This window comes from Pseudorasbora parva, chromosome 9 (genome assembly GCF_024679245.1).
Source record: "Pseudorasbora parva isolate DD20220531a chromosome 9, ASM2467924v1, whole genome shotgun sequence".
NCBI lineage: Eukaryota > Metazoa > Chordata > Actinopteri > Cypriniformes > Gobionidae > Pseudorasbora > Pseudorasbora parva.
Genome location: NC_090180.1, coordinates 24,573,173 through 24,585,754, shown reverse-complemented (window position 1 = coordinate 24,585,754; position 12,582 = coordinate 24,573,173). Strand labels below are relative to the sequence as shown.

Genomic DNA, 12,582 nt, shown 5'->3' with positions numbered 1-12,582 from the left:
GAAAAGCTAAAACCCTCCCAAATGATGTTTAATGTACTGAAATAAATTTTCACAGAAAAAATATTTATCATTTAATCAAAACAGAAAGGTCAAATTTTGGCAAGACAAAAGTTTTGTCGCCTATACAGAAATGTTACAAATTTACTGCAAATACAAAAATATGTCAGCAAATTAAGTTGTGGTGCTGTGAGCTCCAAATTTAATATCTTGTATGACTTCCATTAACTTGAAGGACTGCATCCATGCGGTTTGGCAAGGATTCATACAATTTATTGATGAAGTCATCAGGAATAGCTAAGAAAGCAGTCTTGCATGCCTCCCAGAGTTCATAAATATTCTTTGGTTTCGTCTTCCATGCGTCCTCTTTCATCCTACCCCACATATGCTCAATGATGTTCATGTCTGGTGACTGGGCTGGCCAATCCTGGAGCATCTTGATCTTCTTCGCCTGAGGAACTTTGATGTGGAGATGGAAGTATGCAATGGAGCACCGTCCTGCTGCAGAATTTGGCCTCTTTTATGGTTGGGAATAAGAGGTAGCTAAGATTTCTTGGTATTTTAGACTATTGATGTTGCCTTCCACCCTGCAGATCTCTCGCACACCCCCATACTGGATGTAACCCCAGACCATGATTTTTCCGCCACCAAACTTCACTGTTTTCTAGGTGAATCTCGGATCCATTCTGGCTCCAGTAGGTCTCCTGCAATATTTGCGGTGACTGTGGTGTAATTCAACAGAAGATTCATCTGAAAAATCCACCTTCTGCCACTTTTCCAGCGTCCATCCTTTTAGCAGGCTGTGGGCCTTGGCAAATGCCACACGGTTTTTCAATTGTCTTTTGTTTAGTGCTGGCTTCTGGGCACTGATTCGACCATGGAGGCCATTTCGAGACAGAATCCGACAAACTGTTCTGGTTGACACAGGGACTTCAGGTGACCAGGTCTCGTGGAGCTCTGCTGCAGTGGAAAATGGGCTGGCCTTGGATTTTCGAGCCAACAAACGGTCCTCTTGAGCAGTTGTCTTGCGGGGTCTGCCTGACCTGGGCTTGTCAAAAACGTCTCCAGTCTCTTCAAATCTTTTTTTATCCTCTATACTTGACGCTGAGACACATTGAAGGTGTCTGCCACATCAGCAGTGGATCTGGTCTTCAGCCTCTTGATAATCAAAACTTTAGTCTCAGGGTGAATCTTAGGCATGTTTGCAGAGGTCTAGTTGGAGTTGATGTGAAGGTCTAGTGTACTGGGGTTCTTTTTATACACACTTGAGACCTAATTGATCCATTATTAGTCACAGGTGAAGCTCATATGACAAGGTGACAACACTTATGTCTTTGCAAAAATTGACTCAATGGGCTTTACCAAGCTGTGAATATTAGAATACTTTTTGAATGTTTAGTTTTTCACTGAAACATTATCACAAAAGCTGGTGGGATTAAAATGAGCCATTTCTTGTAAAAAAAATCAGAAGTTAGAAATATATTTATTTAATATATAAAAAATTAGAAATATATTTCAGCGGCACTTTAGGTCAATTTGTACACAAGCGACAAGACTTTTGTCAGGGACTGTACAGGGCCCCAAGTGTGTCTTCTAATGGTGGGCAATAATAAAGAGCATCTGTAATGATGGCAATTAGACCAATTGATTGCGATCGAACGATTTTTTAATAATCGTGACATGTCTAGCTGCAGCACATTCCGCAGTTTTTGAACAGTTTGAACCGGTCTCATTATCAGACAGTCCTTGATGAAGTAGTGCAACAGATGAAAATTACAAAGTTTTGTCCAATTTCAGACCAGCTTCCCACCTTCCTTTTCTTTCAAACATATTAGAAAAGGTTGTTTTTACAATTACATTCCATTTTGGAAAATAACTCTCTGTTTGAGAAATTTCAGTCAGGATTCCATTCGCGACACAGAACTGAGTCTGCACTTTTAAAGGAGACCGACAACCTGAAATTTGATAAACAGATTGATAGTGTGGTTTTCAGCTATGTCTTTTAGCTAAGGTCAAATCATTTTTAAACCGTTCTGACCTTGAGAATGCTTTTATTAGTTCAAGATTAGACTATTGTAATGCGCTTTATGCTGGTGTATCACAATATCCCTCAGGCACCTTCAGTTGGTGCAGAATGTGGCAGCCCGTCTTTTACCCAATAACGTAAAAGCTGATTAGCTATTCTAATGAACCCTAATGTCAAACGTTTAATTCAAAAAAGAACAAAGTGGCATTCGTAACTTCACTTACTTGAACAGTTAGCGGTTGTCTTGACGTCCTCTTCACACTGACTGCAGCGCAGCGGGAGAAATTTCAAACGACGCATCACGTGAACCATATCCACCAACCAGAAAAGCTACTGTTACCACGGAGATGACCGTCCAGTTATAACAGTAGCTACATATTTTTAAATAAACTAAACTTTTGACAAAAATATTTAGTAAGGTTTTAAGGTTTTGATTTTGTGGTGCTTAGACTAAAAGCAATGTAAAATGTAGATTATTCTGTACGTGAATTTGGTTTTTTAAAACTTATAAATGTATAAAAACAAATAAAAATAAATTTGATCTTGTTAAGAAAATGTTTTGGTCAGGTCAAATGGAGTTTGGAATTCTTAATGATTGTTGAATGTTATGAACATTGCTGAAAACGAAATACAATATTTATTAATTATTTATCTTTTTTATCTGGACATCTTCTTTTCACAGACTCATACATGTCAATTAGCCTAATATTATTAAAATCATGATATCTGTTTGAGAGAGAGAGAGAGAGAGAGAGAGAGAGAGAGAGAGAGAGAGAGAGAGAGAGAGAGAGAGAGAGAGAGATATTAAATATTGTTGCCTTGAATATAGTAGCCTAAAAACGTATTATTGTCTAGTACACAAAGTAGTGAAGTGAAGTGCAGTGCCATCATGGCCAAATATGGCCCATAATCGCTACACTGATCTGGGCCACACACCTCCCATCCACAATCGGCCCAAATGTTGTCTGCCATCATGCATGCAGTGCCGTCATTGCCACGCATGGCCCACAGTTGGCTGACATGATGCATGCCAGTGCCGGCAACAGGCCAGCAGTGCCATTATGAAGCCACATTTGGGCCAAGTCCGTTTGCTATGTGGGTTGTATGTGTTACAGAAGGTGAGTGTGTGTGTGTGTGTGTGTGTGTGTGTGTGTGTGTGTGAGAGAGAGAGAAATAAATCTAAGTGAAAAATCAAACTTGTTTCTTTATTAAAATCTAAAATTCATAAATGTATACATTTATCAATATGCCTGTGTGAGAGAAATAAATTCAAATGAACAATCAAACTGGTTTCTTTATTAAAATATAAAATTCATTCATTTATACATTTATCAATATGTCATAGTCTACCATATGTTTTAGTTAAAGCTCGTAATACAAAGTCTTTCTACATGAAAGCAGAATTTTTCAATGTGTGACAGCGTCCTGTATCATAACTAAGTCTCTGTAGTTTGTAACAAACCAAACCGTGTGAAAATCCGGTAAAAACTCGGGGAGTTATGATCATTGTAGTTGAGAATACATCTTCCTCAGTAGAAATAAATGATACGTCCGCTCCAATAGGCAGCGTAAGTCTATGGGGCGTGTCGGTACACGATCCGTTCCACCTGCACGATCCGTTCTACGCATGCGCATAATTACGTAGTAGAAAACGTCACGGTTTTCCTACACTATCGGTACAAATGAAACACTTGACGGCAAGGCGGCACAATTTGCGTCATATTTGTGTTACATTTAACAGCATGTCTATTTTGATGCTTTTAAATGTAACACAAAATAAATAGCAAAGGACGTGAGTCGTTACATGAACGTATGATCAAACGTCAAAGACGGTTTGTGCCGTTTTTTAAAATTAATATCTGCTAATAGTTAACCTTTAAATTGAGTAATTTTGTATTAGTATGGATCTATATAGGCTATCTATATAATCTAAATGAGGAAAATAATCCCTTCAATGTTGTTTACAGAAGACAAGGACATACCCTACCGCATCTGGTGATATAGACTAGTTTATGTGAATATTAAACAGCAAAAAAAAAAAACTATTTATGCTACGAATCCTGAGTGTCCTCCTGACTCCTGTGTGTGTGGGTATGAATGGCGCTGATCCGCAGTTTACCTCAAACCCATAGGCCTACAAAGAATTGAGCTTGACAGTCGTGTGATTCCATCTCATACGAGGACATAAACGCATGTCCGTCATCTCCAGAGCCACTCTGAGAGTCACTTCATCTGCGTTTCACCGTTTCATTTGAGAAAAACCACCGTCATATCATAAACACGCAGAAACTAAAAGGTATATTCACGGCAACTCGTCAAAATGAAAGTTCGGTTTTACTTGAGAAATATATCACTGTTGTACTGTAGAATTTGTGGGAAATTTAATAGAAACTAAATTAAAATGAAAACAATAATAATATTGTTGTTTTATGAATTAAGTTGCTATAACCTACTCTTTACTGGTAAATATTACAGCAAACAAACATCACAGACAATGGCAGACCAATGCAGCTCTTGCATAATGCCAATAATACTTCTATAATGACTTGTGTAAAATTATTTTCAATGTTTGATGTTGACTGCTATGTGTAAATGACTTGAAAGAAGCATTTTTTCACACAGAAGTTTTATTTATGAGTACAAATACACACACACACACACACGTCTCTCTCCCTCCGTCTCCCACGCACACACTCTCCCTCTCACGCAGAGTGTGGGGTGCACAGTCACCCAGATACACCCACACTAACAAAATGTATATTTTTCAGACAGGGCGTCTACGTATATTATCATCTATGCAGTAGATGGCGGTAATGCTCCTATTAAGAATGCGAACCGCCACAGAAGAAGAAGAAACGTATTGTTGAACCGGAAGTACATTCTTAGTTCCACAACAAACATGCATTAGGGTTGTGTTTGAAAGAATCCGTTTTAACACATTATAATATTATTAGTACAGCCTCAACAACATGGGTGGTGGTGACCTTGTAAGTACAATTTGTTTGTTTTTTGCCTGTAGCGCAGTTGTGTTAACTTACGTTACTATCACTAGAAGCCAGTTGCTAATGATCACCAGCGTGTCTTAGTTCAATTCGGCTTGTTATGGATAACCTTACCACCAACTTTAAATTACTTTAACGAATAAGTATGACATTCAATAAAAATTATTCACTACATATCTGTTTGTTTTACCTAAATCTAACTCACTCTTATTTATCTCCGCGAATCCCACCAGAACTTGAAAAAGAGTTGGCATCCGCAAACTCTGAAAAACATCGAGCGAGTGTGGAAAGCGGAGCAGAAACATGAGGCGGAGAGGAAGAAAATCGAGGAGCTGCAGAAGGAGCTTAAAGATGAGCGAGCCCGAGAAGAGATGACCAGATATGCGCAAGAGACAGGCGCTGTAAAGTGTGTAACACCCGGTTGCCACATTCAATTAATCCCCACACTTTTTCATTAGGGGGGAGCAGGGGCGAAAGTACCTAAAGATAATTTTTTAGACCGAGATATATGTTATGGCCAATAAATTCTAAGTGTGGTCTATCAATAGGGGCCCGTTCTTCGTACCTCGCTTAATTCATCCGAGATGATTTGACAGATCCCAGATCTTTTAATCCTGATAACTGATCTCTGGGTAATTTGGTTCTTCAAACGAATTTCCGGATTGGATTAAAATATCTGGATTAAGTTATCCGAGATCACTGTTTGTGCCTGTGTTCCCGGAAGAGGGCAGATGCATCGATACTCAAAACAATGATTAGTAATGCAGCCTTTGGCTGGCGTCAAGACAACGTAATGACATTATATAAAAAAAGCCACCTGGCAAAAAACTTGTCAAAGGAAAAAGAAAAAAAGAGGAAAAACAAATTTCTGGACCTTTATATGGAAACAGACAAATGACTAAACCAACATAAACGTTAGATAAATTAAATGTATACTGTTTTGATGAACATGATTCCCAGTTGTTGATATTCACGATTTTATAATATTTGTACACACTACATTTTTGTTTTAATTTTTAATTTAATTTGAAGCAAATTTGTTATGTGACAATATTATTAAAGTTTCTTAACATTCAAGATCAAATTATCTGGATCTCTGGAGCTGCATCAAGCCACTCCCATATTTTACAGCAAGTCATAGCATCAGGTCCGTTAACTTAACTCTTTCGAGCTTCGAAGAACCAAACAATCCGAGATCAAGCCAAATTGTCAACAATCAAATCCAGCTAACTGAGTTAGCAACGTACGAAGAACAGGCCCCAGGTGGTAGTTCGTACAAATGTAGAACTACTACATTTGGCTCTTAAGTCTCACGAATTCACCACACCTTATTCCTCAAGTTAAAAAGGGCTATATGCAATTAATGGACAATTGTACAATAAATATGCAATTATTAACCAATACAAGCAATTACAACCCCCAATATTTATACCATGGTTAATGGTAAATGAATCGGGCGATGAATATTAATAGTATTAATTAATAGGCACATTGGCCCTCATTTATCAATCTTGCGTAGAAACGGGCGTATATGTTGGCGTAAGATTATGCTTACACTTCCCTCACCGTCTGATTTATGAAGCTGTGCGCACCTCTGCAATCCAGGTGTACGCAATACTTGCCCTTGATAAATGTGGCGGCTGAAAACGGTCGTCATTAGAATAACACGCCCCTATATATTCAAGTCTCCGCCTCTCCCACACCCTTATTTTACGTCATGGACAAACAGAAGACGGCAAAGAAGCGAAACTTTTCCGACGTGGAGATCGGGCGCGCTCAATCATCTCACTAGTCCACTAGTCAGGGCACTGATTAGGACATAAGTCAATGGGCTGACTCCCTGATCAGTGCCCTGACTACTGAACTAGTGAGATGATTGAGACGTGCCCATCGAGACCATCACCAGGGAAGTGAAAAAAAAAAACCCGAAATTGTTTTATTTGGGAGTTTAAAGAGTGGGATTAAAGGCACCTACAAAAACAAAATATGGACCCAAATTACGAGTACTCTTAATAGTGTGGAGGTTGAGAAGCGCACTCCAGCAGTTTAAATAGCTGTTTGGATGATAAATTACCATCACAATGCATTATTTTACAGCACGTTTTGAAACAATTAGCATTTAATTTCGTATCACGGCATGTATTGGGCTGTACGACAGTGATGATGATGTGATGTGGAGTACTACCATTCATTCACATTAATAACTACATGACAATTTGTAAGATTCTTCTTCTTTTTATTATTATTATGATTATTATTCTTAATGACGCTTGTTATTCAGAAGAAGAATGTCGTTTTTATTGATTTTATTATTATTTAAAAGAAGAAGGTCATTTTTATTATTTTGTCAGTCTGAATTATTTTAGTCCCAGTCCGTGCGCAGCTGCCGGGCCAGACGGGCCTGAAACGTCAGATAAAGCGCACAGGCTCGCGACTGGAGGAATACATATGCCTAAAAATCAAACGCTTTGGTAGTCACACAAATTAAACATTGACGTTCATGTTGCAAAAAAATAAACACTGAATGTTGTTGTGGCTTTTAACTGTGGGTCATATAGCATATCTTGTCAGTGCGTTTTGTGCTGTTAGGAATTGTTTTTCTGCGCATTTTCGCACTAACTCAAACGTGCGTACACCACCTCCTGAGCTGGCGTAGGATTTGAGCGTGCCGTACGCCAACGTCCATATTGATAAATCTCAAAGTCACCGTGGGTTTGGGTGTACGCAAGGTGTAAGCTGGAAATTTGGTGTACGCACTTTTGATAAATGAGGGCCAATGACTCCGGTGTGCTCTAAAAGTGTGATAAGATTTGTAAAATATGTTTCAAGTGACACTGAGAACATCATTCTCCACCAACATAAAATATAAAAGTTTTAAACTACATGACCACCTTTACTAGAATTATTCTATGGGGGTAATATTGTTGCATCATTCCAAACAAATATATTGTCATCCACAAATAAATGTAAAGCGATTCACAAAAAATAAATAATTTCACAAATCAATAGAATGAGATCCACAAATATATGCAGGAGTTTCACAAAAAAAAAAATAATTGTGAATAACAATAAAATCCACACATATATTTTTGTCACAAACACAACTCTGCCTTGCATAAGTTGCATTTATTTGTGAATCACTTCCTGTGCATTTGTGGATCTCTTCTTGCATATTTGTGAATCACTTCCTGTGCATTTGTGGATCTCTTCTTGCACATTTGTAAATCGCGTGGATTTTGAAATATTTCTAGCTTCTTGACTCAAACAAATCCACAAATGCGTAGACTCCACTTACCGTCTATTTAAGCCAATCAGAGAACAGCCATATCGTGCTGACCAATCGTAGCACATTCTCACTCCAACCAATCACATTTTGGCCAGTGCCGCTGAAAAACAGAGTTACGACTACGTATCTATATGATCAGATAACGGCCATATCATGCTGACCAAAGCCATAGAGCTCTCAATAGTTCCAAACAACTCTGCGCTGTCGATCTGTTTAAATAGGATTAAGCAGGATAGACAGCATTTTCACTATATTTGCAGCAATGTCTGGTAAATATTAACACGTGTGCATTGACTTCGCCAAGGCTTTACTGTAGCATGTTATTCTGAGGAGAGATAAAGAAGAGACAACGTTAATCTTCATTTGGGTCACGAGAGTAGCCTTCAACATATGATTTTACAGTGTTGAGTGTTGTAGCCAATCGCATGCATTTTCTATTAAAAATAATAATCTGAAATAATAACCAAAATGCTGAATTAATTTTAGTGCAAGTTTTTACACGAATCGTCCCAATATATTCAAATCCTCTCAGCATAACAAACAGCACATACATGATTTAAATAAAGATTTATCGCAAAGTAGTCAGATATTTTAGTTTTTCATTAGACTTTGTACTGTTCCCTAATTAGCCTATATATTTAACATTCCAGTACAAAAATTACTATTTTAGTGGTATAAATCTGACTATAAAAATTCATTCAAAATAGAAAAAAGGCTAATGAGCCAATAAGTGTTCCTCTTCCATCATCCACTGGCATAGTGTTTTATTTTTAATGTCCTTTTTTAAATGTTGTTTTAATGTTAAATGTACATGTTGTTTTAATGTAACAAAATGTTGTTAACGTCCTAAATTGTTTTTTTGATACTCAAAGCCTACACAACAGATGAATATACAGGAATGATGCTAGAATTAGCTATATATAATTTACCCAAGAAACGAGTTTTAAATGGTGGTTAAAAAAACAGGGCAACCAATTTGCGTTAGATAGATACGTTATTCCTTGAATGAATATAAACGCATTTGACAGAAAGAGCTCAGAGAATAGAAAAACTGTTGAAATGAAAGATAGCATCCGGATATAATAGTTTTAACAGTGATCTTACGTTATCTAATTGCAGTTAGAGTTTGATGACCTATTATATAACAATATATACATAAACTCTAATATGCTTCATAAAATACTTCTTCTATCAATATTCCTGAGAGGTATATTGATGCCATAATATCTCAATTTATGCAGTAATTTCATCAATTTTCCAGCGAGTGCACTTGAGATAGCCTACACTGTAATGAATGGTGTTTAATGCTGGAATTATTGGTCACTCCGTGACACGCTTTGCATTCCTCAGTTCCTATGGAAGTGTCCTAATCACTGATCTATATAGAGTTTAGGCATGTGCCGATATTAATTTTTCATGTTGCGATTAATGACTGATCTTTTATCACGGTATACGATATCATCACGATATTGAAATAAGTTGCAAAAAAAAAGTGTTGCCATAGCAAAACAGCTTTAAGAACTATTTTTGTAATAACAAAAATAACTGAATGTTTAAATAAAACATTGCACCAAAAATATATACAGCTCTGGAAAAATAATTAAGAGACCATTGAGAAATCAATAAGAAATCAATGTTAAGTGGTCTCTTGATTTTTTTCAGAGCTGTAAAAGTAAAATTTTCGAAACAGAATAAAGTGCATAAGAATTAGGCTATAAAGAACAACCGGTAGGCTAACAAATTACAATAAGGTCTCATTATTTAATGCATTAAGTAAGATTGAGCAATAGCTACATTTGTTACAGAAAGTATAATGTTTTTGGTAATGTTAGTTTAGAAATACTGATCATTGTTAATTTTATTTTAGGTCCATTAAAAAGTGCTTTTGATTTTAATGTTGTTAAACAGTAACTAAGAAATTAACATTACTTAGAATAATTAATTCTTTATAAGTATTGTTCATTGTCAGTTTGGTAATAATTAATTAACATGTTAACTAATGAAGTCGTATGTCTCAAAGTTTTACTGAACAATAACAAATAATTAGAACAGTTCATTATTAGGGCATGTTGTGGTTTAAAACATAAAAATGTTTACGTTTGAAAATAAATAGCTTATTAAGTCTTTAAGTATTAAGTATTTGGTGCTGTGATGAACAACATTGAGATTACAAAAAACGAATGGCTGTTTTAAAAACTACACGCGGTTTCTTTTGTTTGCGGGGTTCCGGGGTAATCATGGCATTCTGCAGTTCATCAGCGCCCTCTGCTGTCACTGAGCGGCACTTCATTAGCGCGTCTCCTTCACTCTTTCATGTGCTTCTCATTTACATCTGAGCAGATGTCCCTTTGACGCAGAATACAGCGGTGTTGAGTATTTATACGGTTGATGGGCAAAGTATTCTTGAGTGCATTATAAAAAAAATATGAATTGTTAATAAATTATTATTTACGATATTTTAAAGTGCCCACGATAACAATATCGTGCATATTCATTATCGTGATAAATCGCATTATCGGCACATGTCTAATAGAGTTATATAGATGTATAGATTTATATAGATCAGTGGTCGTAACTCTGTTTTTCATATAGATGTATAGATTTATATAGATCAGTGGTCGTAACTCTGTTTTTCAGCGGCACTGGCCAAAACGTGAGGCCATCCTTTCTGGTTTGCAGTAACAGTAAAAAAAAAAACTGTTACTGCAAACTGTTTGTGATGGTGATTTTGTAGGTATGAATTTAAAGCTACACTGTGTGATATTTTCCCCCATCTAACGGTGAAAAGATCATCCAGTGTACCATATATGACCATCCAGTGAATAATAGTTCCTGTTCCTCTCAATTCTGATTTTTTTAATTCCTACGGTGGCTGATTTAGTCCAAGATTAACATGGCAATCCCCCTCTTCACATTCAACACGGTGCCATTGAGTGTTAAAACGCGAAAGACAAAGCTTGAATTTAGGGGTATGTCCCTCTTTTACTAATGTTCTTTCAAGATGGAGAGGCAACATGTCGACCGGCATTCGAACCCCTCACCCATATGTATTTTCAATGTCATATTAGTTTCTTAGTTTCTAAAATGTTACCGTTGGGTACCATACAGATTAAAATGTGAACGGTTTAAAAAAATTACAAAAGTAATGTTTACTTTGTTTTATAAAGAACTTTAAGCTGTCATTCTATAATATATATTGTGTAGTTATACATTATTTAGACTGTTATGATTAGTGCTTTTTATTTTTTAAAGTTTGTGGGTATGAATCGTGTAAAAAATCCCTTATTTTAGGGATGGATTCCCCAAATGTTGACATGGACAGCAGTAATCTAATTATTGACCTTATTCTGAATTAGACAATATTCTGAGTAGGGTGTTTACATCAGTTGCTTTTAGAATACTCTGTTCATGTTCCGTTTGACATGTTATAGAACACAGATTGATTAATGGCACGTCATTACGTCCCCATGCCCTGCTACGCTGTCCGACGTCCATAGCGTGGCAGGTCTGTTAAAGCTACACTGTGTGATATTTTCCCCCATCTAGCGGTGTAAAGGTATATAAACATCCAGTGAATATTAGTTTCAGTTCCTTTAAATTCCGATTTCGTTTTAACTCCTACGGTGGCCCATTTAGTCCAAGATTAACATGGCAATCCCCCTCTTCACATTCGACACGGTGCCATCGAGTGTTAAAACGCGAAAGGCGAAGCTTGAATTTACGGGTATGTCCCTCTTTGGCTAATGTACCTTTAAGATGGAGGGGCGACCAGCATTCGAACCCCTCACCCGTATGTATTTTCAATGGCATATTATAAACTTAAGAGAATACTTTATTACGTGAAAGAAGTAAATATACATTAATGAGCACATATATTTTTGAAAGAACTAAGTGTTTTTATCTAAGAATAAACTAAAATAGTTACACAGTGTAGCATTAAAATTGAATGGACTCAGGTGTAACTTCACCTTCAGGTGTCGCTGTTGGACAGTGTTACTTCACATTAAAAAGTATAAAAATCACTTGTTTTTATAAATGTTTTTTATACATGATTTACGTTTTTATTTTGTAATATTATGTATTGTCTCTCAGCTTTTTTTGAAGAGACACTGCCCCTCTTTTCTCCTTCTTGACAGCCTACATTTAGAATAATAGCTTTGATTAATGATGAAAAAGGTGTTTTGCCTGCCGTCGAGCCACAGGCGTTCATTAAATGACCCATCTGGTTTGCGATTACAGATACAAAGTATTGTATTTTACTTTTACAATGA

The 12,582-nt window shown here is 36.7% G+C and overlaps 1 protein-coding gene across 1 annotated transcript in view; it reads left to right on the top strand.

Annotated features, from left to right (window-relative positions):
• Positions 1–4,853: 4,853 nt before the first annotated feature.
• The window catches only part of cwc25 (CWC25 spliceosome associated protein homolog), a 29,314-nt gene continuing 21,585 nt past the window's right edge, over positions 4,854–12,582 (top strand). The window contains exons 1-2 of the mRNA XM_067454403.1: positions 4,854–5,010; positions 5,259–5,431. Coding sequence (XP_067310504.1) covers positions 4,993–5,010; positions 5,259–5,431 — 191 coding nt within the window. The 5' untranslated portion in view covers positions 4,854–4,992. The remainder of the gene's footprint in view (positions 5,011–5,258; positions 5,432–12,582) is intronic.